General features: G+C 37.7%; 1 protein-coding gene across 2 annotated transcripts in view; it reads right to left on the reverse strand.

Annotated features, from left to right (window-relative positions):
- Nucleotides 1-3,645: 3,645 nt before the first annotated feature.
- Nucleotides 3,646-25,269, reverse strand: part of LOC114263366 (serine carboxypeptidase-like 17) — a 44,675-nt gene continuing 23,051 nt past the window's right edge. Inside the window, exons 10-14 of one of the 2 annotated variants that reach the window (XM_082874027.1) lie at nucleotides 24,434-24,505; nucleotides 22,629-22,744; nucleotides 5,578-5,691; nucleotides 5,446-5,491; nucleotides 3,646-3,972 (exon numbers count right to left, since the gene is read on the reverse strand). In XM_082874027.1, coding sequence (XP_082730153.1) covers nucleotides 3,889-3,972; nucleotides 5,446-5,491; nucleotides 5,578-5,691; nucleotides 22,629-22,744; nucleotides 24,434-24,505 — 432 coding nt within the window. In that variant the 3' untranslated portion in view covers nucleotides 3,646-3,888. Of the gene's footprint in view, nucleotides 3,973-5,445; nucleotides 5,492-5,577; nucleotides 5,695-22,628; nucleotides 22,745-24,433; nucleotides 24,506-25,269 lie in introns of both variants that reach the window. The other variant, XM_082874026.1, reaches the window with a different exon arrangement.

The following is a 25,269-nucleotide window of genomic DNA, read 5'->3' on the forward strand; positions in this document are numbered from 1 at the left end:
AAGCCTGATTTCTATAGAAAGGCTTCTACATTTATACTTTTGATCCTTATGCCCTATACTAGAATATTAAAGACGTTATACGCTAAATAGGAATTTACACTAATTTGATCACAATCGTCAAAACGCAACCTGTCATACCAGGGGTCTGAAATTGTATGGACGCATCCATACATGTGGGTTAAAATATTCGATGTCAACTCAAGGTTGTGGCACGTCCTCAACACCTAAAATTTATCAACAACGTAGGGTGAACATATAGTCTAGTAAAGAATTCTTTATGCCTACTAACATGTATCCACACAAGAATATGATCATGATGCTATATATATATATAGGATGCTCAAATTCGTTTAATAAGAATGTTTACTTTCCAAATATCAAAAATTCTCAAAGTGTTTAGTCAGAAACCTCAAATCTCAATTCATTACATTGCATTTCAGTGAATCCTCTGAAGGGACATATATATGTCAGCGGCCATCACTAAGTACCATCTACACACCCATAGGACAAATAGGCACCTAATCCACGTTGGTTTTCAGTCTATCATCGTGGATTCTCTTGCCAACTTAATCTCATGCCTCTATACATTATTTGGATTCACCATAACCATTCAATTTAAAATAATGATTTTCAAACCCCAATGCAATACATGCAATTCTCATTTCCATCTAAGTGTGTTCAACAACACCTCTGTTCATCAACGGATTTTCATCTCATGAATTCAAGAATTCAATATACATCACATAAGTTTCAATTCATCCTATGATGATGATTTTTACAACGATGCCATTCTCTACTAATGGCTAACAATCAATCTTTACGATATCCAATAATTCCACAATTTAAAGGTATTCAACTTCAATTTCAAGTAAAGACAACATTTCCAATATTTGAACAATTTCACAAATTAAGGTTTCAAGAAAATTAAGAATTTTTTTCAATTAAAGCATCCTCATGCTATTCAACATTTGAAAAATAGGTTTTTATAGGAAGAATGTAGAGAAATACCCAATAAATTCCAAACCCTAATTCTATACAATGCATATTTCCAAAATATCTACCAAAGCAAAGAGTAAATGAGAAGACAAAGCAAAGAAAGTTGTAGAAGTAGATCCAATCAGACTAGCGGTCGATCACCATGAAAGAGAGATTGATCATTCTCAAATTTCAAAAGTTGCAATTGTTCTTTTGTCCATCACTAGTCTCTGCTTAAGGAGTGATTGTTTGAGCGATCGATCACTCGTCGATCGCAATCTACTACTGAACAAGCTTGAAAATGACCAGTCGAAACAATCGCTAGGCAGTCAATCGCATATCAATTGCTAGCTCTCGAAAATCAATCAAAACAAATGTAAGTATGGCGATCGATCGCTCCAATTGTAATCGATCGCTTTGCCCAAAAAAATTGGTTTCAAATCTCCTATTCAATGCCCTTTTTTTTTTTTCTTGTTATGCAGGGCATCCTGGGTCAGCTTTCATGTACCAGACCAAGTCTCCTATTCAATGCCACTAACACTAATATCAACTTTTCAACTCTCAAACATGATTTATTGTATCAATAACATCAAGCATGTATGATAACGATACATATGAGTGAATCAACATACAAGAATAAAGGGGTTGTGACACATCAAACAAATATGTGTAATTGGTTTTGAGGCAGGTCCCAAAGTGTTCCAAATATGAAGGAAGATACGTGGATAAATAGGTGGATAGATAAATGACACTTAGACCGATAAGTGACATGAACAAATAGACAAATAGGTAGGGGTAATATGGTCTTTTCAAATTATTTAATTGTTTTTTCCTTACAAAAATACTAGATCTTGGATCTATTGTCCCAAAAAAATTTAAATTAGACTTTGCGGGAAAAAAAAAAAAAATCAACTTTTGCTAGAGAAAACCAAAAAATACCAAAATTTTCGTCATCAGCTAAAAAAATTAAATGTCACATCAATTTTTTTTTTATTCACGGAAAATAACTTTTTTAGTAACTTTTCAAACACATTTAAGTTCTTTTACTTCTAAAAAACCTAAAAATGTATGGGAAAAAAAAACAACTTAAACAGAGAAAAGTGGATATGGTAATTTGGAGAAAATGAATAGGGCTGAGGGGTCATGCTATGATAGCAAGTTATGACATTTGTGGAATTGATTGTCACAAATATCATAATTAGATCTCTTTATTCATAATTTAAACATATAAAAAATGAGTTATAACAAAAAAATCACATAAAATATAATTAAAGGCCTTTTCAATCTGAACTAAAATAATGCCATAATCATTATGTCAATGAGTCATAATTAACTCAATAACACAATAAATTATAATCAAATATCACAAAAGTAGTAACTAAGACATATACTACATATCCAAAAAGGAATATGTATCATAGAATTTTCCTAACTTTTAATTTTTAATCATGATAGCAATTAGCAGCAACACGAGGGTCACGTGGAAATTATAATATCACCTACACCATAAAGAGACAGAATCAAGGGGGCCATGAGGGAAAAAGTATAAAGATAATTCTTTACAAGAAACTCTCTTCTTTGAATTATTATCTATGTCGTTACATTTTACTTCTAATTTAAGAAATGTTTTATATTGCTGGCTTTTTGTCCATATTTTGTTTTACAGCCTATAATGAATATTAATGGTTGATTATCATAACGAAAATATGAAGAAAAAAAAAAAAAAGAAGACAATTTATAGGGCATGTTTGGTAATATTTATAACAATTGTATGATTATATATATAGAATTTTTGAAAACTTTGATCAAAAACTCCTTTAATTTCTGTTCTTATTTTTAAAGAGTTGTAAATAGTTGACAACCACAAAAAGTTAATTTCACTTGTTTACTTATTTATTCTATTTTTTCCCTATTTTTCTCCCACCTTTTTCAACCACTCCCATTGCACATCACTACCACCGACCACCATGGCCAATATTCTCCTTCCCCAACCACCTCCCTTGGCCGCAAGCCACACCTTCTACCGTTGCGATAACCACATTTGCGAACTGATCACTATCTGACCGTCAACAACCACTTTTCGCCACAACTTTCCGCTGTAGACAGCCACCTCTTATTACCGCCAACCACTCCAGCCACCACCAACTACCTCTCATTGATAGCAAACCACCTTCAGTTACCACCTCTCACGTCCAGCAACAATCTCCGACCATCATCTCCAATCGTCAACAATTACCTCTTTCACTTGTTTTCAAAATAAATTTTAAAATACTTGTTTACCAAGCATGATTTATGAAATCAAGAATATATTAGTGATATGACACCAATTATATTATTGAAGTGAAATATGTTTTAATGTATGAAATTTCATCATTGTATGACACATTGGCAGTAAAAAAAAAGAATTTGTATGCCATTTTTCTTCCAAAAGACTGAAATTCTCCATGGTGTCAACTTCCTAAACTCTAAAAATTTAATATTTTATTTGGTTAATTGGTGAAAAGTCCACACTTATGAGGACATATAATATTTGGTCTAAGGTTTAATCTCTTTCGTTGATAAGGACATGCGTTGAAAGTCGTCGTTGCCATAAAATTAGCCAAAAAAGTCATTGGGGACTGAGGATGGCAGCTGGTGGCAATGAGGTGAATAAATAAATGGCATTAAAAGTAGACATCTAACCTGAGTACCTTATTTTATTTCTAGATCCACTGGGGTCTTTTTTTCAAGTAAGCTAGTGATTGCTTTGTCATAGAAAAATAACAAACATTACATCCTTAAAAAATCGTGTTCATATAAAAATAGTTGTACCCATAGACAAGACCATGTCTCATATTAGAGTTTTGGCAGCATCAAAGTGACCATACTTTTGGGTTTTGCCACACCTATTTGGGTAGATAAAAGATTGATATATCATAGAGGTTGATTAGAAATCCATCTTTCAAACATAGTATAACATTCAATAGGCTTTTGCTCCGAAGCTGTATGTCCTCCTCCCTATTAACACACAAAAAAGAGAGGTTAATTTCACTTTCTTCTATCGTTCTAACTATTGTCATTTTTATTTTTTAATTTTAATTTAAAATTATTAATTTTAACTATTTATCTAATTTTATCTATTTAGTCTATAAAGTGTTTTATTTATTTATTTTTATTTCAGTTCATATGGTCCACAAGATAAAATGTCCAAATTAATAGTGGTGGAAATCTAACCTGATACCCCCATACAAAAGGTAGTTTTATAATCTGCAAAATCTAAATCTAAATCATATAATTAACCACTTGTTTTACATGTACCCTATTATAAATTGGTATAATTTTATCACAAAATTTCGTAATATCAATTACAAAATACATAATCTCACTACAAATTGGAGTAACAAAAAATATCATAACCATACCACAAACTTTTGTTACATGAATCGTAAAATTTTACACATTTTGTTACGCTAATTTATGACGAGATTACGTATTTTATATTTGATGTCACGAATTTTCATAATAAAATTACATCAATTTGTGGTAGGGTGCATATGATATGCACCTTAAAAGTACACACCATAGGCTTTCCCATAACCCAATACCCATATTCTGCCTCACCCCTTATTTCAAAATAGTAAGCAAGAAAAATGAGTGTTGCTTTGTATGGTTTAAATTGTTTAAATTTTGAAATTATATTTTTACCTATCAAGTTTTTTTGGGTGAATAACCTATCAAGTTAACCTTAGCAGTTACTAATTTATTTTTCATTTGGCTATGGTTTAAAAGCCAACTAATTGGTTAAAAAAATTATTTTTCTAAAAAGCCATATCGCACCTGACTAATTCATGTTTTGCCAAAAAAATGAACTTTTAACTACTCAAAAGTCGGTAGAAAAATCATTAAAATTAAGAATGTGCTAAATAAATTAGCTTTTTTGGCATTAAGTTTTTGTAGATTTACTTTTAGTCAAAAAAAACTTTCTTTTTTTTCAATAAACAATCATCTCCAATTAGATAACATTTCCTCACATTAGAAACTCTAAGAAGTAATTAGACGAAATTGATAGAAATAGAATAAAAAATGATAGTTTAAGAGATAAAAATAAAAATGACCTAATAAAAAATACAAAGAAGGTAAACAAACAAACAAACAAACAAAAAAAGAGCATACTTCACGTTCGGTACTATTTTCATTTTTTTCTTCTAAAATTAAAAAGAAAAAAAAATTGATGCAGAAAACTTTTTGGCTAATTGTTTTTTTTTTTCTTGAAAATATTTTTGAGAACATCTTTTTTTTTTATAGAAATACTTCTAAATTATTTTCTCAATTTTTAAGAACTGTGTTTTACACAAAAATGAAAGGGATAAATTTTTTCAATTTTGTTATTACTTTTATTTTCAAAAACATGAACAACAAAAATAAAAAATTTCAAAACGATACCAAACACATTTGAAAAATATGGAAAACAAGTGAAGAGAAATTTCATACCTTGACGGTGGCAAAGGTCATCCAATTTGAGTAAGTCCTTGTATAACTACACATTGGCAATGAAAAATAAACAAATAAATAAAATAACCTTTTAAATAAGCTTTAAAAATGAATATCAAAAGTTGAACCTACCCGGCAACTTGGCCTTGGACCCACCATGAACGCCACTCATCAACAATGGAATAATTGAGAGCCCTAATCCATGCTTGAGTTCCCAAGAATGGAACCATCATGTCATGATCACCACTGCTTCAACCATCATTACACAACCAACTTTCTTAATTATTGTTAGGGGAAATTACAATTTTAATTTATTGATTTGAATTTCATTTTTATTTTTTTTTATTTTAAATTAAATAATCTAGACTCGACACTTTAATTTTAGTTTTAATTTAGTTATTTCATTCCAATTGAAAGGTAAAATTAATAACTTCGAGACATTTACAAAAATTTAGACAGAAGAATTAAATTTAAACATGACTTAAAATGTATTGGCTAAATTGTTCAAATTTAAACAATAGGGATCAAAGTAAAAACTTGAATCAAATTATATAATTGAAAAGTATTATTTACATGTTTTTGGAACCAAATTATCTCTAGTTGAACAAAATATTGGTTATGTCCAGTTACCTTAGGTCCTTCAATGATCCAAATAATTCATTAGGTAGGTCTCTCTATATATAGATTATTCATGAGAAAAATTAAGTTGATCTAATCATTATTATATAATTTCATCATATTTACCTTCAGAAAAATAACCACAGGTACTGATTTCAAGCAAGTGGTATGTTCTTTTAATGATAAATCTTTGTTGTTCAAATATTATTTTTTTAAGATAAATATAATAAAATTTTATAGTTACAATTTATTAGATCAATCTTCTTTATTGTTGGTAGATGATCAACACACAAAGACTTCCCAAAAATAACTAATTTAAATCATAAAAAATATATATATATGTTGTAACGCTCATAGCCAAGTAGACAGAAAATTAGAAAGTTGAGATGCTACTGCACAGCAGCGGCTATTATGTAGCGAAATGAGCCTATTTCGGGTTCATTTTAAACCCTAGATTAAGATATTGAGACTTCCCTTCTTGTAGATCTGAGAATAAGAAGAGTGGGAAAGGCAGGAGAATCAGGGAATGAGTGGAAAAGTCAAGAGGAGAGTGGGTGTAGAGAGATAGAGTGAGGTGAGGGATGCATATAAGATTGGAATATTGGACATCCACTACATAATTTATTCATTTGTTGTTATTATTACCTTATCATAAAATTCCAATTTTATTTCCATTTTTAACCTTCCAAACCTAACCCTAATTCTATACCACCCACTGCTACCATCTCTGGCTACGACCTCCAACCCCTTCCCACCCTTCCTCACTTCTCCTTTCCACCTTTAGTCTCTTTCCATCCATACCACCCCTAGCTCCATTTCCACCTCTCCCAACCCTTTCCTTCCTTACCTTTCCCCGCCCCTTCCTAACTCCTCTTTATCTTCTTCTTCCTCTCCTAATGATCCTGTGTGAGTGATTTTCTGATCACACTGCCCGACTCAGTATTCAGCTGGAGAACACTTGGCAGAATAGATGACACCTGGCTAACCTGTAACAGAAAGAGAAGATTCCGGCGGTGGTTCGTCCATCCGGGGGCACTCCGACGATCAAGTCAGTATATCTCTCAAAGATAATCAATAATACTTAACTCACTAGACAGAATATAAATTGCGTACCTTAGACCCACGGGGGTGTCTCTCTTTTATAGTTACCTCAATCCTCATCCTAATAGAAGCCTGACTTCTATGGATTCATGTTCAGTACTTACTTTGGACTCTTCAAAAGATAAAGATCAACTTTCTAAGAGCTTTATCCTTATCTGGGCTAAAGTCTTCCATCATTCTAGGACTCTTGTCCCTTATCCACTTATCTCGGATTCCGATATCTTCAGAGATAACCTCGGCCTAGCCGAGATCACCTCGGCGTCACGACCAGGACACGTGGCACCCCGGCTGACACGTCGGCGTCACCTTGGCCACATGTTGGTACTCAAAAAATATATCCCCACAACTGCCCCCTAGGTTCTATTTCCTCGATATTCTGAGGTGATGGAACCTATATCACTCCGTTTTTCTAGTACGTCGGTTTTCAGTATCTCAGTCGAGATCATTATTTTGGCCGATATGTCTTTGTTTGAAGAAAAAGAACTTCAAGAACCCTTCTACGCGTATGAGCTGTCATACACCATAATTCAACTGTTTTAGCCACGCGTTTCTTTCTTACTGGTTCGTACTTGTGACGCGTCTGTAAGCCGTTTCTCTCTCACGTGCGCCGTCTGACGCATACGTTCTTCTAGACATATTGATTACTTTTTGCCGCCGTTTTCATTTTTAACAAAAACATCTCTTCGATTTTTCCCTTTCACTTTATTCTCGTTTCTGAAAAACTTCATCTCTCTCTAGCTTTTCTCATTTCTTCCATTGTTCTAGACCTCAAGCTCTGCAACAGCCCTCATTCTTCCTCCTGGTGAAGCTTTTGTCGTCTTGTTACTTCTGTAACCATCGTCTGACTTCGGCGATCCTTACACCGGCTTTATTTTTTCTGATAAGCAACTGTTCCTTCTTATTTCAGTTCTTGATTGTTTTTCTGGAACTTGTTGTTGTTACTGCGTTATTCGAATGTTCAATTTGTGAATCTGAGTGCGTTTATTCCATGATTTGGTCCTTGCCCATATCTTTGAACACACACACTGTTTCACCACTTCCCTGTATTGTTGTCACTGATCTTGGCCCTATACTTTTTGTATTCTTTATGCTCTTGACAGACCATCTCTGTTCTTGATTCTGAAACTCTGTTCTTGCTTTCTATTTTTTGTGTCTTTTCCAAATTTGTGCCTTTGATCTTCATCTCCATAATTTTAGGTTTGGGGTTTGTTTGTAGAACCCATAATTTAGGACAAAATTGAAACATCCCTTATAATTTTTCTGCACCAGCTCAAACCTAGGTTTTTGCCGAGGTCACAATAACCCTTTTCTTGATACATTTTCTTTCTGAAATCCAATACCTTTAGTTATCCTGATATCATGGGTATGTGGAAACATCGAGTAGACACCCCTTCTAAGCTAGAATTTTTTAGGCAAGAGTTTGAAATCCCAACCGATGTCAATCTGAGGTTGGCTGGGGATAATGACTCCATCATGCCTGCTGATCACTCCATGCCCTTCCCTGTAGTTGCTTTTATTGAGTGTGGACTTCGGTTTCCACTTGACCCTTTTTTCCATTAAATCCTTCACTTCTATAAGTTGAACTCAATGCAACTCGCCATCAATTCTTACTGAGTTATCACTGGCACCATAGCCTTAGTTAAACAAAAGAATACCATGATTACACTTGCCGATTTCCAGTACTGTTATACCATGTGTCGCCTTAGAAAAGAAACAGACTACGTCTACTACCTAAAGCCGAGATCCACTGAATATAAAATCGTAGCTGACCTCCCAGACTCCAACAAGGGAGCTGGAGACGATTACTTCTGTAATAACCCGACCCTCATATCTGTTTTTGGTATTTTTTCGGTCCTTTATTCTGTGCATTTACTTGATTTCTGTGCAATTGCATGTGAAATGAGGTTTAATTAAATAAAACTTATGAAAAGTGATTCATATCTGTTCACTAAGGAAATATCTGTCACAATTAAGAAGTTAGAATCAGAAATTGGAAGCCTTAGGAATTTAATTTTCTGAAATTGATTATATATCTGTGATCAGCATAATTTTTAAGTAATATTAAGCATGTTTACGAAATTTCAATTTCGGAATGATTAAACGAATGAATTTTGTCCTATATGCTTTTATATATGACTATATCAATTTAAGCCCTCTTGAGCTTGAACAAAAACGTGGAGATATTTCCTAGGAGAGAAAATAGTAGGTGTGGAGAAGAAGAATTGGGGGAGAATAAATTCAACAAGAAGCTTGACAAAATTGAGGAAAATTGTGGAATTTAGTTCAAGGTAAGCTCAATCCAACCTATTTAACCTTCACATGGGCTTAAGGAAGGGTTTATTTCTTGTTTTGACAACTTAGGGTTTGTAATTGTGTATTATGTATGATTCATGTTTGATTAAAGAGGGTATACTCCTCCTTTGGTTGTTTTGAAATGTAATCTAAGTGTTGGATGAAATTATACTTCAATCTTTGGTTTTTATGCCAACTCCATGGAATATATATATATATATATATACAATGTGTTATGTTTTAGAATATAATTGGAACTTTGGAAAGAATTGGATTGTAATTGGTTGTGATTATGAATTCAAAGTAAGTAAGGACCAAAGTAGATTGGTGATTGATTTTTGTGTGATTTAGAGCCTTATTCTTGTGTTAAATTCATCTAATTTGAACCTTTTTATGTGTTTGCAAAGATGGGTTTTGTATGAATTTCGGACTGTCAAACAGGGCCCAGGCCACACGTGCGGAGGCCATGGCCGCACATGCGGAGAGGAAAAAAAAAGAAGTTTTCATTCTGTTTTTGGGCACTCGAGCGGCCAGGTTCTTCCGCTCGAGCGGAATTGGGGCGCACGAGCGGCCAAAGTGGGCGCACGAGCGGCCACCCCTGTTTCAGCTTATGCTAAGTAACTTTGAATAGGCATATCTTTTGCATCCGGACTCCGTTTTGAGTGATTCTTGAGCCTAAAATCAAGCCCCAGAAGTCTAGTTTCCAATGGTGGTGGTCTCACCCCCAAATTATAAGTACATAAATAGTTATGCTCAAATTAGTGATGACTGTGCACTTTCTGTTTTTTGAGTTTGTACCGTTTCTTCGCCTGAACCTTTCTCCTATCGATTCCTCCTATTTTATGATAACCTATGGAGGACTAATGAGTCTAGAACCGCCATAGCTATTGAGTAAGGAATAAAAAGAGATTGGTTTTATTCTCATAATCTGCTATGTGCATTATATTTGTAGGTCAAGATGAGGACATCGTTCCACCGCTATCAGAGACCTACCACTGTGAGTAATAGTACAGGAATCACACATTTGATTACCATTAATAATTATTTTGTTTAACGTTCTGTTCTTCACAAGTAGTTATGTTAATCATATGTTGGGAATCAGTGGAAACATTGAAAGATTTTGGTGTGCATTGGTATGACTGAACCTCCTCTGTATTTTGGTTATGACTAATGTTTGTTGGTAATGTACCTTCCTAAGAATTACCTATGATTCCGTATCAAAAATTCATACAAAGTATTAAAACGGTGAAGTCAATTAATAGAAAGGAATCGAGTATCAACGACATTGTTATGTGACTCATGTTGTGATATGAATTGTTCTGACCTATGGATGTACTGGTACTTTTACCTTCAGATTATTGTTAATGTTAAGGTTTTGCTAATTACGAGACAAGTATGTTGACTTCCAAAGAACCATGAGGAAACCTAAGTGCATCATTGCACTAAACGTTTTGTTTGCTATGGATAATGAATATTAGCATGATGTCATCTACTAATTAGTAGTATTGAAACATGATAAGCACATGGGATGTATATGCATTATGGAACTGTGGTATCCACATATTTCTGGAAGCGTTCACTCTGTAAAATATATTTACCTTTTTGCGAATAATTATTAGCAACGTTCTGTTAAACTGATATTATCAATGTTAATTCATGTGAATAAAGGGAAGAATGTGTGTATGTTCTATATGATTCTGAAGTTAATATGTTCTGATATATTCTGGTATGGAACAAAGTGCTGTACGGAGCTAAGTGTTACACTTTGGTGGGAGCCACCTCTAGAATCTGTACGAGCCACCTCTTGAGTCCATACATATGTAAACTAGGCTTAAAGCCGATGTGAAAGTTATGAGGCCTATGGCCGTTCTGTGAAAGTTATGAGGCCTATGGCCATTCTGTCTGATCTGTTAGTATGAAGCAAAGTGTTGTACGAAGCTAAGTGCTACACTTTGGTGGGAGCCACCTCTAGAATCCGTACGAGCCACCTCTTGAGTTCATACATACATGAAAAGGGCTATATGCCATTCTGGGCTTAATGTCGTTCTGTTTAAGGGCCAATTTGTGAAATTATGAATATTTGTGACATTGTGACCCTATGAGGCCGAGGGCCAATTTGTGAAGTTAGGAATCTATTAGGCCGAGGGCCAATGTGTGAATGTGTGAACCATTGGGCCGAAAGGCTGTTCTGTATATTTCTGAGCCGAAAGGTTGTTCTGTATATTTCTGGGCCGAAAGGCTGTTCTGTATATTTCTAGGCCGAAAGGTTGTTCTGTATATATTTCTGGGCTGAAAGGCTGTTATGTTATTTCTGGGCCTATGGCCGTTTTGTATCTGAAGACCTATGGTTGTTCTGTACATATTGGGCTTAAAACCACTCTGTTAAGAAAATTGGATCCATGGCTGTTTTGGAATAATTACAGAATGAAATCAATCATATGCCTCTGCTGTTTTATGCTTTATTATTCAAGTTAAACCTTACATTATTTATGTACTATTATTCACTGAGTTTCACTCATTCTGTATTTTGTCTGTTTCTGTAGGTAATCAACCGAGAGGCCAATCCTAACCCTTAAGATTCGTCTCCCTCTTGTCAACCTCGGTGTGTCCTGGCACTAACTGAAGCCCGTGCATTTTGTAAAGTGTTGTTAGGTTTTTTTGGGGCTTATGTTTTGATTATCTTTCGTTAATATGTTTTGTCATACACCCAATTATGGGCTGAGTCGATGTATGTGTGTGTATGTTTCCTGTATATTATTTATTTGATATGTTGTTGTGATCCTGGTATAATAGTAATAGCTCAATGGAATAGAATTTTTGGTTACCAGGTGCTTCCGTTCAGGCCCCATATGTACGTACATCAGATTTAATGTCTGTTTCCGATTAGGTCATGCCCAAACTTTTAGGGGCGGGTTTGGGGCGTGACAACTTCATCGTCTCGGGCAATTGGGAATTTCAGCCAAACGATGACCTCCATCTTTATCCCTTAAGCCGAACAGTTCTTGGGGAAGGAGCTGGTAAGGGCCTCCCTTTATAAGTTTTCTTATTTTCCTGTACAAAGTTTTCAATATTCTTGTTCTAATGTCTGTGTTGTTCTGTCTTTGCAGTTCTTCCTCAGCCTCCAAAGAACTTTCGCCAATCTTTCTTCCCCAACAAAGATTTGAAGAAGCTACTGAACTTGCCAATTCACAAACGAAAGGCGCCTCTGCTCTTCAACTTTATTCCAACATACAGGTCTGTTTTGCCCGACGTCCCTAGGAGGAAGAAAAAAAGCCTTTCTCCACCATCTGCTACAACTCCACAGACTGCGTCCACATCTCGGACAGATCAAGGGTCAACTTCTGATCCAGCTGATCAACCATCAACCTCAGCTCCATACCTAATTCCAATATCACAACGCCGCCGCCGACGCCGAATAGTTTCTACTGCCGAGATGGGTCGCCCAAAACCAATTGCAAAAGATCTTCTGGCCAGCATTCCGTCGTCTGTTGACGATCAACCAGCACAAACCCAACCTCCACCGAAGCCGAAAATAGTAAAGAAGGCTCAACCAAAGGCTAAGGTAACTCAGGTTGAGTCTGAAGATACCTTGCCTATCTCAAAGTTGGCTGAGAGTGAGAAACCTCAACCCTCTGCTGGGAAGAGGCGCTCGGAAGCCCAACCATCAGAATCCCCAAAATCCAAAAAGCCGAGGTCATCTTCTACAACGACCTCGGGGTCTAAGAAGCCTGCTGCCCCCTGGGCCCCCGAAATTACTTTGGAGGATAAGCCTGTCATGGCAAATGATAATGCCGAGGATATTAATGTTGGCGTTGCGCTTAGTACTGCTCTGCTGCTACCAGGCGATCTGGAGCGAAACGCCGAGTTGAGCGAATACAAAAACTATGTGTTGATGCTTCAACGCTCTGTTCAAGTAAATGTCTTTCGTTCGGCACTTTTCTTCTTTCTTTTTTATACTTAGAAATTTTTGCAATAACTTTTACCTTGTGTTTTCTTCAGGCCATCCAGCATGCCCACTCTTTTTCTGTTCAGTCTTTCGAAAATCGGCAGAAGCTGGTTGATATGAAGAGGGAGTTCTTTTCTCTTCAAAAAACCAACAAAGGCTTACAGTCAAAAATGAAGAAGCTGAAAGACCAAGCTGAGGCCGCCATCAAAGCCCAAACTAATGCCGAAGAAAAGGCTGAATCTGCCGAGGCCAATAGGAAGGTTTCTGAATCCCAGAGAAAAGAAGCCGAGGAAAAGATGGCCCAAGCCGAGAAAGAACTTCAAGAAGCCTTGGCCACCAAAGAGGCTGAAATTAAAGACGCCGATGAAAAGGCCTACGCCCAGGGCATGGCCGATGTCACTGAGGCTTATGAAAAATAGGTGAAGGAGGCATGCAACAAGGGTTTCACCCTTGGTTGGATGTCCATTCTAAAAAAGCTCAATGTTCCTGAGGATTCTCCCTTGAGAAAAACCGATGCCATTCCTCTTCCATTCCCTCCATCTCCACCACCAAGTCAAGACGTCGACGAATCTGAGTCTGAGGATGGTGATGAGGATGAGGATGAGGCCTTGGTGAGAAAATCCAAGGATGTTGATGGGGCCAAGTCCCCTCTTTAGAAGGAGCAAGTCCTAGACTTGACTCAAGATGAGGAAGGCGATGAGGTTCCCAAAGACGCTGCTCATGAGAAGGTATCAGCCGACATCCCCTTCACCGACAAGAGTCTTGAAGAAACTTTGCAAGAAATCGATGCTGAGCTAATGGCGGAGAAGGCGGCCGAGGTTGCTTCTCAGCAATCATCTAAGGTCCCAACTCAGCTCACTGTCGATGCTGAAGAACCTTAGTTTTCGTGTCTTTTCTTTTGTACTTTGTTTTTCTTTGTTTTTTTTTTTTGAAACAATATAAGCCCTCCATGTGGCCGATGTTCCTCCCTCTTGTTGAATGCTAATACAACTTTCCTTTACTGATTGCTTATACTTTTGTCTTTTCTTGACTGCTCTGGCGTGATTCTATACTTAGAATATTCTGTATGTCGTTCACATACTTTTCTTTCTTTGTACAATCTTTTCGGGATGACACACCTCGGAGAGACAAGCTTCTTGGTTTTTAACTTGTAAACTTTTAACAAGTGTTGAACATCATACTAGTTTAACTCAACTTGTAAATTGTCCACAAATTTCAACAAGTGTTAATGATTTCGGTTTAACTTAACTTGTAAATTGTCCACAAATTTTAACAAGTGTTAAACAATGATTTTGGTTTAACTTAACTTGTAAATTATCCACAAATTTCAACAAGTGTTAAACAATGATTTCGGTTTAACTTAACTTGTAAATTGTCCACAAATTTCAATAAGTGTTAAGCAATGATTTCGGCTTAACTTCAACTTGTAAATTGTCCACAAATTTCAACAAGTGTTAAGCAATGATTTCGGTTTAACTTAACTTGTAAATTGTCCACAAATTTCAACAAGTGTTAAACATATTCTTCTTCTCTCTGCCCCCTAACATGAACATGAGTTCTACTTGGGTTCTCATTATAGATGTATTCTAGAGACAATGTCAAGTATCTTGAAAAGAGAACTGCATCTTTATTTATTTACTTCGGTAAATGGCAAAGGAACAAAGAGATTCTAATGATAGAAAATTTTCAAATTACAAGTGCTCCAAGGTCTTGGCAACCCTTTGCCCTCATTATCTTCAAGTCGATATGCCCCATTACCCAGTACCGAGATGATTCTGTAGGGTCCTTCCCAGTTTGGGCCAAACTTGCCCTCTCTGGGATCCTTCTTATTACCGACGACTTTCCTCAGGACTAGGTCGCCGACTTGAAACTCTCTTGGATTGACCTTCTTGTTATAAGCTTTTGCAAGTTGCTGCTGGTATGTTGCAAGCTGGATTGTAGCTTTTTCTCTTTTTTCTTCTAAAAGATCCAGATCTCGGGCTAAGGGTACATTATTAGTCCTATTTTCTACTCCCTAGGTTCTGATTCCTGGGATGCCGATCTCCAGTGGAATGACTGCTTCTGTGCCATAAGCCATGGCAAAGGGGGATTCTCCTGTTGATCTTCTCAGCATAGTCCGATATGCCCAGAGTACGTTGGGCAATTCGTCTACCCACTTGCCTTTTGTTGTCTGCAGCCTCTTCTTTATTCCATCCAAAATTACTTTGTTGGATACTTATGCTTGTCCATTGCTTTGTGGGAAGCTTGGGGTTAAAAAGTAGTCTTGATCTTGAATTTTGCACAAAAGTTCTTGATTAACTTGCTGTCAAATTGAGTTCCATTGTCGGCAATTATTGCTCTCGGAATCCCAAATCTGGTAATGATATTTCTCCATATGAAGTTCTTGACATCCATATCTCGGATTTTGGCAAGAGGTTCTGCTTCTATCCATTTTGTGAAGTAATCTGTTGCTACCAGCAAGTACTTTCTTTGTCCAGTTGCTTGGGGTAATTACCCAACAAGATCCATGCCCCATTGGGCAAATGGCCAAGGACTAGATACAGGGTTCAGGTCAACAGCTGGCTGGTGTATCAAAGGTGCAAACCTTTGGCATTGTTCACACTTTTTCACGTAAGCTTCTGCATCTTTTTGCATGTAAAGCCACCAATACCCCTAGGTAATGGCCCTATGAGCTAATGATCTGCCCCCAGCGTGGTTTCCACAAATTCCTTCATGGATTTCATATAAAAAATCTTCAACCTGCAAAGGGTGTACGCACCTTAAAAGAGATCCAGTGAAGGATCTTCTGTAGAGGTATCCCTCTGCCGTTAGACTGAATCTTGCGGACTTCAGTCTAATCTTGTGTGCCTCCTTGCGGTTGTCTGGCAGCTTTCCTTCTTTTAGGAATGCAACAATTGCTTCCATCCAGCTTGGTCCCATGTCTACGCATATTACTTCATGTTCTACGGTTACTGGTTCAATGCTCGGGCCCGACAGGTAGTCAATCATTATTGTCCTTGCTTTTCCAGGTTGTACTGCACTAGCTAAGTTGGCCAACGCATCGGTGTGGCTGTTATCATCTCGGCTTACCTGAAGTAATCGGCAGTTCTGAAACAAGGCTGACAGTCTGATGACTTCCTTTGCATAGGCCGACATTCGTTCATCTCGGGCTGCAAACTCGCCTGTTGTCTGGTTAACTATTAGTTGTGAATCACAAAAAACTATTACCTCATCTGCTTGCACGGTTACTGCCAACTTCAGTCCTGCAATGAGTGCTTCATACTCTGCTTCATTGTTTGAGGCCTTGAACCCCAAACGAATTGACTGTTCTAGTACTTGCCCATCTAGGGATATTAATACTACTCCTGCCCCCGCTCCTTGTCGGTTTGAACTCCCATCAATGAACAGTCGAAAAGAGTCGCCGATGTAAATGCTGCAGGGTCTGAGTTTTTCTTCTCTCCTTTGTTCCTTTGCCTTTGGCTGTGCTTCTCCTTGTTTAGTTAGATATCACTCATCCTGGCTCAACAGAGCCTAATGTTCGATGGATTCTGGTGTGAACTCGGCCACGAAGTCGGCCAGAACCTGGCCTTTGATTGCTGTTCTTGGCCTGTATTTTAGGTCATACTGGCCTAGGGTGACTGCCCACCTGGCTATTCTTCCTGTCAGGGGTGCTTTGTTAACACCACAATTTTGTGGGCCTGGAAGTAATGGTTCAATTTCTTTGAAGCCATTACTAAAGCTAGTGCCAATTTTTCTAAGGGTAGATACCTTGTTTTTACATCGGCTAGGGTTTTGCTTACATAGTAAACAGCCCTTTGCTCCCCTTTCTCTTCTCGGATTAGTACTGCACTTATCACATGTTCTGAAACGGTTAAGTACAGAAACAGCTCCTCCCCAGGTTCTGGATTTGAAAGAACTGGAGCTGTGGTCAAGTACTTCTTCAGGTCGGCCAAAGCGGCTTCACATTCTTCTGTCCACAGGAAATCTGTGGCTTTCTTCACCAAGTTGAAGAAAGGTCTGCACTTGTCTGAGCTTCTGCTGATGAATCTATTCAGGGCTGCAGCCCTTCCAGTTAGTATCTGCACCTGTTTTGCCGACGTCGGGCTCTTCAACTCTAGAATGGCCTTGATCTGATCTGGGCTGGCCTTGATGCCCTTCCTGGTCACAAGGTATCCTAAAAATTTACCAGATCCAACTCCAAATACACACTTTGATGCATTGAGTTAAAGCCGATATGTTTTAAGGATTTCAAAGACTACTTTTAGATCGGCGAGATGACCCTCAGGCTCCTTGGTTTTGACGACCATGTCGTCGATGTAGACTTCTACTGTTCGGCCGATCAAGTGTTTGAACATTTTTGTTACCAGCATTTGGTAAGTTGCTCTTGCGTTTTTCAACCCGAAAGGCATTACTCTGTAACAGTACAAGCCTTTTGGGGTGATGAATGCGGTTTTTTCTTCGTCTGGGGGGTACATGGCGATCTGGTGGTACCCCCTGTAGGCGTCTAGAAAACTCATTCTTCCATGCCCTGAAGTGGCATCTACTAGCTGGTCAATCTTGGGCAGGGGAAAGCTGTCTTTGGGACAGGCTTTGTTGAGGCTGGTAAAGTCTACGCAGACCCTCCATTTACCGTTCTTCTTCTTCACTACTACTGTGTTGGATAGCCATGTTAGGTAGTGAACTTCTCGAATGGTCCTGGCCTCTAGAAGTCTGTCTACTTCTTCTTCTACTGCTTCGACGTGCGTCAACGTCGGTCTTCTAGCTCGTTGAATTACAGGTTTTGCCGACCTATCGATATTCAGTTTGTGGCAAGTGACCTCAGGGTCAATGCCAGGCATTTCGTAAGGTGTCCAAGCAAACACCTCAACATTGGCTCTCAGAAAAGCTTCCAATTCTTTTTCCTTTTCTTCGGCTAAGCCCAAGCCAAGAAGAAATAAGCATTCTTCATCCCCATCCTGGACGAGGATTTTCTTCAGTGCCTCTTCGCTCTTCTCGGCTGGCTCCTTGCCGACGTCTTCTAGGACTTCCACGTCCTCATCTTCAATTTCTGCCTTTTCTGGCTCTCGTATGTTGCAGGTTGATTTCATTGCTGCCATGGAGTAATTTTTCGCCTGCAGCTGATCGCCTCTGACTTCCTCTATCCCATGCTCTGTTGGGAATCGCAATAGTTGATGCAACGTTGAGGGAACTGCCCCCATTACATGCAACCATGGTCTTCCCAAGATGATGTTGTAAGGGGAAGGTGTGTCGATGATGGTGAATTCTGTCTTGATCTTCCTGGTGCCTGCCTGCACCTCCAAGCTTACTATTCACAGTGGCCATGTCAGAGTTCCATTGAACCCAACCATTGGACCACTAGATTGTTCCATATCGTCTGGGTAAAGGCTGAGCTCTTTGTAACATCGGACGTACATGATGTCACAAGAGCTGCCTTGGTCAATCAAGATGCATTTCACTTGGCACTCCCCAACCTGGAGGGATACTACCAAGGCATCATTGTGCGAGTGCTGGACCATCTCTAGGTCGGCTTCAGTAAAGGTTATCATTGGTCCCTGGCACTCTTCTACCCGATGTCTTTTCTCTCCGACTTGGTAGACATGTTGTAGGTGTTTCACTTTCTGGGTTTCCCCACTAATTTCGTTCTTGTTGACCTTCGAATGGATCACATTGACTACCCGAGGTCCTCCTGCCTGAGGTTGTGGTGCTGGGGGAGGCGGAGCCGCGGCCGCCTGAGGCAATCTTGCCTATTCTTCCCTTGTTCTGGTCTCATCGATAAGGTCTCTCAGATGTCCTCGTCTCACCAGGTCTTCCAAATATGTTTTCAGGGCTCTATAACCCTGAGTCGTATGCCCATCTTCATTGTGGTAGGCACAATGCCTGCCAATGTTTCTTCCCATAAACTCCCCTGGAGTCCTCTCTGGCGTTCTGAAATAAGGCTGGTTCCGAATTTGATCCAGGACTTTGGGAATTAGGATTCAGAACACAGTTGTTACTGCTTGTGTGGCCCTCAATTCTGCCTCTTGCCTGCTCGTTCTATTGTTACCTCGGCCTCGCTTCGGCAAGCCGTTTCCTTTCTCTTGTCTTACTTCCCTGGTTCCCAACGTGTCTTCTTCGGCTCTGGCGTACTTCTCGATTCTCGCCATGAGCTCCTCCAGACTTTTTGGCAGTGTTTTTGTCAAAGACTTTCGTAGTGGATAGTTGTCTTTCAAGTCGTTCTTGAAAGATACGACTGCCACCTCTTGATTACATTCAGGTATTCGATTGAACGCCTCATGATATCTTTTTACGTAGGCCCTAAGGCCTTCATCCTTGCTGTTCTTCATCAATGCGTCCACCCTTAATGGCTGCAGCTTGTTTGTCACAAACCTGGCCACAAACATCTCGACCAGGCTTTCCCAAGTCTTCATGCTTCCTTTTGGTAGTTTGTGGAACCAATCTGATGCAATCTCCCCAAAGGATGAGGGAAACACTTTGCAGAGCAACGGCTCGTTCCCACTGTATAATGCCATTGAATTCAAATATAGTCCAACGTGGAAGTTGGGGTCTGACTTACCGTCGTATATTTGAAACCTCGGCATACTGAAACTCTTCGGCGCCTCAAATTTTCTAATTCCACCAAGAATGGTGTCCTCGGCTTATCTGGGGAGGTTACCTCTGCATCGGCATTCTATTGCTTCCTCTTGAGGTAATCTCTTAAATCTTCTTTGCTCCGCCCAGGAGCTCGGCTATCTTTTGACTTTAGTCTTTTCGGTATACTACTCTCGGCCGTGTGGGGAGTCCTTTTCGACCCTTCTCCATGAGTTGTGTCGAAGCACAGTGCCTGCCCTTGAACATGCCGATGTCCTCTTGGGTCTGCTTCCTTTGTACGGTGCGTCATTCGTGATTCTTCTCTTCTTGACTCTCTTCGTCCGCCTTTCCTAGAAGGTCGGTGAGAGTATCTTTCGCTCCCGTTGTGCTGAGGGGCTACGGGGATTATTTTGTACCCTTTCTTCTGGGCATTGGCCGCTGGGGTCGGCATGTCCTGCAACGGGTACGGTGGCTGCATGACGTTATTTTGCATCATGAAATTGATGACCGACTGCAGGTCTGCCAATTTGTTCTCCATCTCTTTTACCTCTTCATCCCTCCGTAGGCACCTATCCTTCCAAACCTGGAGGTCGTCCTCGTTGTAGTACCTACTTTGATCAGGTTTCTTTGGTACGTCATCAGTCTGGCCGACGTTTTTCGCTCCGTGATTCTGGTCACGAGTTTCTGCATTGTATTCGTCTCCTGTGATATCAAGGTCAATAGGTCTCCCACTCCCAACAGGAGTGTCGTCTCCAATCTTTTCCTTCTGTCCGTTACTGGCCATCTATTCTACTTTCTTTCCCACAGACGGCGCCAAATTGTGTGAGTGATTTTCTGATCACACTGTCCGACTCAGTATTCAGTTGGAGAACACTTGGCAGAATAGATGACACCTGGCTAACCTGTAATAGAAAGAGAAGATTCCGGTGGTGGTTCGTCCACCCAGGGGCACTTCGACGATCAAGTCAGTATATCCCTCAAAGATAATCAATAGTACTTAACTCACTAGACAGAATATAGATTGCGTACCTTAGACCCACAGAGGTGCCTCTCTTTTATAGTTACCTCAATCCTTATCCTAATAGAAGCCTGACTTCTATGGATTCCTGTTCAGTACTTACTTTGGACTCTTCAAGAGATAAAGATCAACTTTCTAAGAGCTTTATCCTTATCTGGGCTAAAGTCTTCCATCATTGTAGGACTCTTGTCCCTTATCCACTTATCTCAGATTCTGATATCTTCGGAGATAACCTCGGCCTAGCCGAGATCACCTCGGCGTCACGACCAGGACACGTGGCACCCCGGCTGACACGTCGGTGTCACCTTGGCTACGTGTTGGTACTCAGAAAATATATCCCCACAGATCCTTATCCCCTTTTTCACTTCTCCACAACCCCCTTTGATAGAGAAAGAGGAATCGTGCATGCATCACACAGAGAGAGAGAGAGAGAGAGACTTATAGAAATGAGAGGGAAAGAAAAGGAGATTGGGTGGTGCTGAGAGATGATGAATATGAACAAGAGAGTGTTGAATGGGAGGAGTAGAAAGAAAGTGTGGATGGAGATGATAATGGGAAGGGGGACAAGAATGCAAGAATGGTGTTGAGAACTGCTGGGTTGGATGGAGATGGGTTAATAGGTGGCGGGCATATAGAGAATGGACTGTAGAAATTGACGGTAGAGGCTAAGGATTTGGGTTTCAAATTATAAGAATGATAGTAGAATTGAGATTTAAGGTTGGTGTTCAAAGTAGGACTAGTAGGGATGGTGAGGGCGGGTTGAGAAGTGGCAAAAATGTGGGAGAAGAACTGCTAAAAGTGAAAGTAGGTGCTAGGATTAGGATTTCAAATGTTAAAGATGATGCTAGAGTGTGGTTTGTTGAAAAGAGGTGTGCAGCAGCTTGGGTGTTGAAAAAGAAAATTTTAATTTGTGAAAAAAAGGAATGCGGGAGCAGCTTGGGTGTTCTGGTGCTGATTTTTGGTTTTGGGTTGTGTGGGTTGAATTTGTGGGGATTCATGTATTTTATTTTCTAATTAAGTTCTTCTTAACTTTTTTGTTTAAAAAAAAAAAAATTCGTGAGGCTAAAGGGTTGGTTGTATGGATGCAAGTAGCAGTAGTAGGGGTAATTTGTACTTTCCGAATCTCTCTCGATACATGTCATCTTCCTGTATCTTTAATTTCATGCTGTTAATGAAATTTTTCTTTGCTGATCAAAAAAAAAAGAGATGATGCTAGAATTAGGATTAAGGCCTCGTTTGGGAACAGGCTAATTTAGTAATTTTGTGGCTATTTGGCTAAAATATGAGCTAAAAAGAATTAGTATGTTTTAGATGAATTTTTGACTTTTTACGAAAAGATGTGTAAAAAGTAGAGAAAAGAGAACATTTGACTTTTTTGTATGGGTTGTTGGTTTTTTGGTTAATTTAGTAAATTTTTGACTTTTTGACTAAAAATGAGGGTTTCTAAACGAGGCCTAAGGTCAATGTTCAAAGTGAAAGAGAAAATTTTTAAATTTTGAGGTAAGGGTTCAAAGAAGATAAGGGTCCAACAAAGATTGGTGAATGCTATTAGCAACACTCTTTTTAAATGAGTATAATGAGGCAAAATAGTGTGTAAATGGAAGCACTCATATTTTTTGGACTTAAAAGCTTGGTTTAATGCAAGAAACATAGTGATCTCACCTGTATATAAGGGACCTGTAGCCTTTAGTGCTGAGATTTACATGATATTGGAAACTGTCCCAAATTGTGCGAGTGTAGGATAATTTGTTGCATCTCATCCATCCTTTTATGCTTCCCTATTTTAAGAAGTACAATTCATTTTCTTATTATTTTTCTTATAAATAGTTTTAAGGATAAATTATACAAATAGTTCCTGTAATTCACACAATGTGTCAATTTGGTCTCTATTATTTCAATTTGTTTGATTTTGCTCATTAATTTAACGGATTGTATCAATTTAGTCCAATAAATAACAGTTGTTAAGTTTGGTGGTTGGAAAGTCAAACTATGTATCAATTTGGTCCATGTAGTTTACACAATGTGTCAATCTGGTCCCTGTCAAAATCGAGCAAATTAAAACAGTAGGGACCAAATTGACACATTGTGTAGACTTTCCGTCCATCAAACTTAACAACTGTTATTTATTGGACTAAAATGATACAACATATTAAGTTAAGGGGCAAAATTGAGCAAATTAAAACAACATGGACTAAATTAACATATCGTATAAACTACAGAGATCATTTGTATAATTTTACCCTAGTTTTAAATATAGACGTATGTATGTTTCCTTCCTCTTCCCTGTTATCAGTACATCTCAACAAATCGGTGAACAAAAAAAAAAAATGCAAATTACACTTTGCCTATATCATTTTAACCCCTTAGCTAAAAATTGTAACAGTTAATCCTGCTCATTTATTAAATTTTTTTTTCAATTTGGATCTTAATGACGAAAGTCCACTTTCATCTATTGAGATAAATTACACTTTACTCTCTTAAACTATCACAAACTATCACTTTACCTCCCTCAACCAAAAAAAATACTACACTTTGTTTGGTTTTTCAACTCAACAACAGTTTTTGAGTTATTTTGTTTTCAGTAAAACTTTTTCGTATTTTAATAAAAAAAAAAATTTCTTAAATTTTTATATGCGTTTAATTTAAATACACCTAAAAAGTAAAATATTTGTGAAGAAAAATCTTTAAAAAAAAAGTTCACAAAAGATGAAAAACTAAAAGATAAAAAGATTATAAAAAAAAAAAAAATTAAAACGGGTATACTTTTGTATTTCTTTTATCTTTAGTGAACATTTTGTTAGATTTATTCATAAATATTTTATTTTTTAAATACATCTAAATTAGAGGTACATAAAAATATTATCATCTATTTAAGAAACATGTCCTTAAAAGAATATTTACATGATACAAATTTATAATTCAAGGTGGAAAAATGTAGCATTTTTTAGTTGAGGGGTAAAATGAAGTGATACTGGGTGACAGTTTAAGAAGGTAAACTGCAAATTATCCAATAGCTAAACAGGCATTTTTGTCAAAAATGTCCAAATTGACAAAAATTAATAGATGAGGGAGTTAAACTGTTACAATTTTTAATTTAAAGAATAAAACGATATTGGACAATATTTGAGGGGGCTAAAATGTGATTTACCCAATAAAAAATGCATGTGTATTGGCCAATTCAAAATATGTATCAGTTATGACCGATATCATTGGTTCACAATGATATGACAAGTAGGCTACTACAAAACACTTTATGTTTTATTTTTGCAGCTAATGATATTTTAAAAAGGGAAAAATTATAATAAACTCCCTTCAACTATGGCTTGTTTTTGAGTTACCACATCTCTGAATTTCTATTATGTTTCGCTCGATCCACTCAATACTGTTACATTGTAACTAATAAGAATTCTTCTTTCAATATAGCTATATTTAAAAAATTTATTTTAAAGAAATAATTTCAAATGTACCTTTCGGATATGGAGTGCTTCTCGAACTCTATCATTATTATTCCAAATATAGGACAGTTTGTACGCATTGATCTACAATCAAGGATGTCAATCAAATAGTCATAAGATAATCTCCTTATCAAACCATACATTGGGATAAAATCAGTGCAATTTCAAATGCTATATTAGAGCATCAACAATGTTGAATGTCATTGTCAAATTTTAGCTATGCCATAATACAAAAATGTAAAAGTTTGGCAACCTTGCTCCAAACATGTGGCATGGTGAAAGGTTTCCGTTGAGGTTTGCCCTTCTGCTCTTCACCTACTTTATGGAATACTTGTCAAGGATAGCAATGCTAAAATTTAGCTACTTCAATGATAGCTTCATTAAAGCACCCGACTGCTATAATATAGGTATGGTAACTCAACTCCCCATTGGAGTTACTCTTACAATTGGCAGATCCAACATTAATATTTTAAGCTTCAAAAAGATTTTGATAGACTGAACTTTAGCGCACTAGACCATGCCCTGGACAAAAGCCATTTTTGCAGTTCTTCAATTTGGCCGGATTAATTACATGGGAATCCCTCACTAATTAAGTCATTCTCCTTTATTGTAAAATGTGTAAAATTGATAACTCATCTTCTAATATTTAAAAAGTCATAACACACAAAATATAATATTTCAGTCAATTCAGTCGGTATTGATATAAAATTTTGAATCCAGAATAGACCATAGCTTATGAAACCTTATTAAAAATCAAAATTTAATCCATTTGTTTTTCTTAACGCCATAGCATATTACCCCTAATTTTTCGTTTTTTTAAACAATACACCATGCTAAGTCTAAATTGG

This window comes from Camellia sinensis, chromosome 6, assembly GCF_055761805.1.
Source record: "Camellia sinensis isolate YWXY chromosome 6, ASM5576180v1, whole genome shotgun sequence".
NCBI classification, from domain to species: domain Eukaryota; kingdom Viridiplantae; phylum Streptophyta; class Magnoliopsida; order Ericales; family Theaceae; genus Camellia; species Camellia sinensis.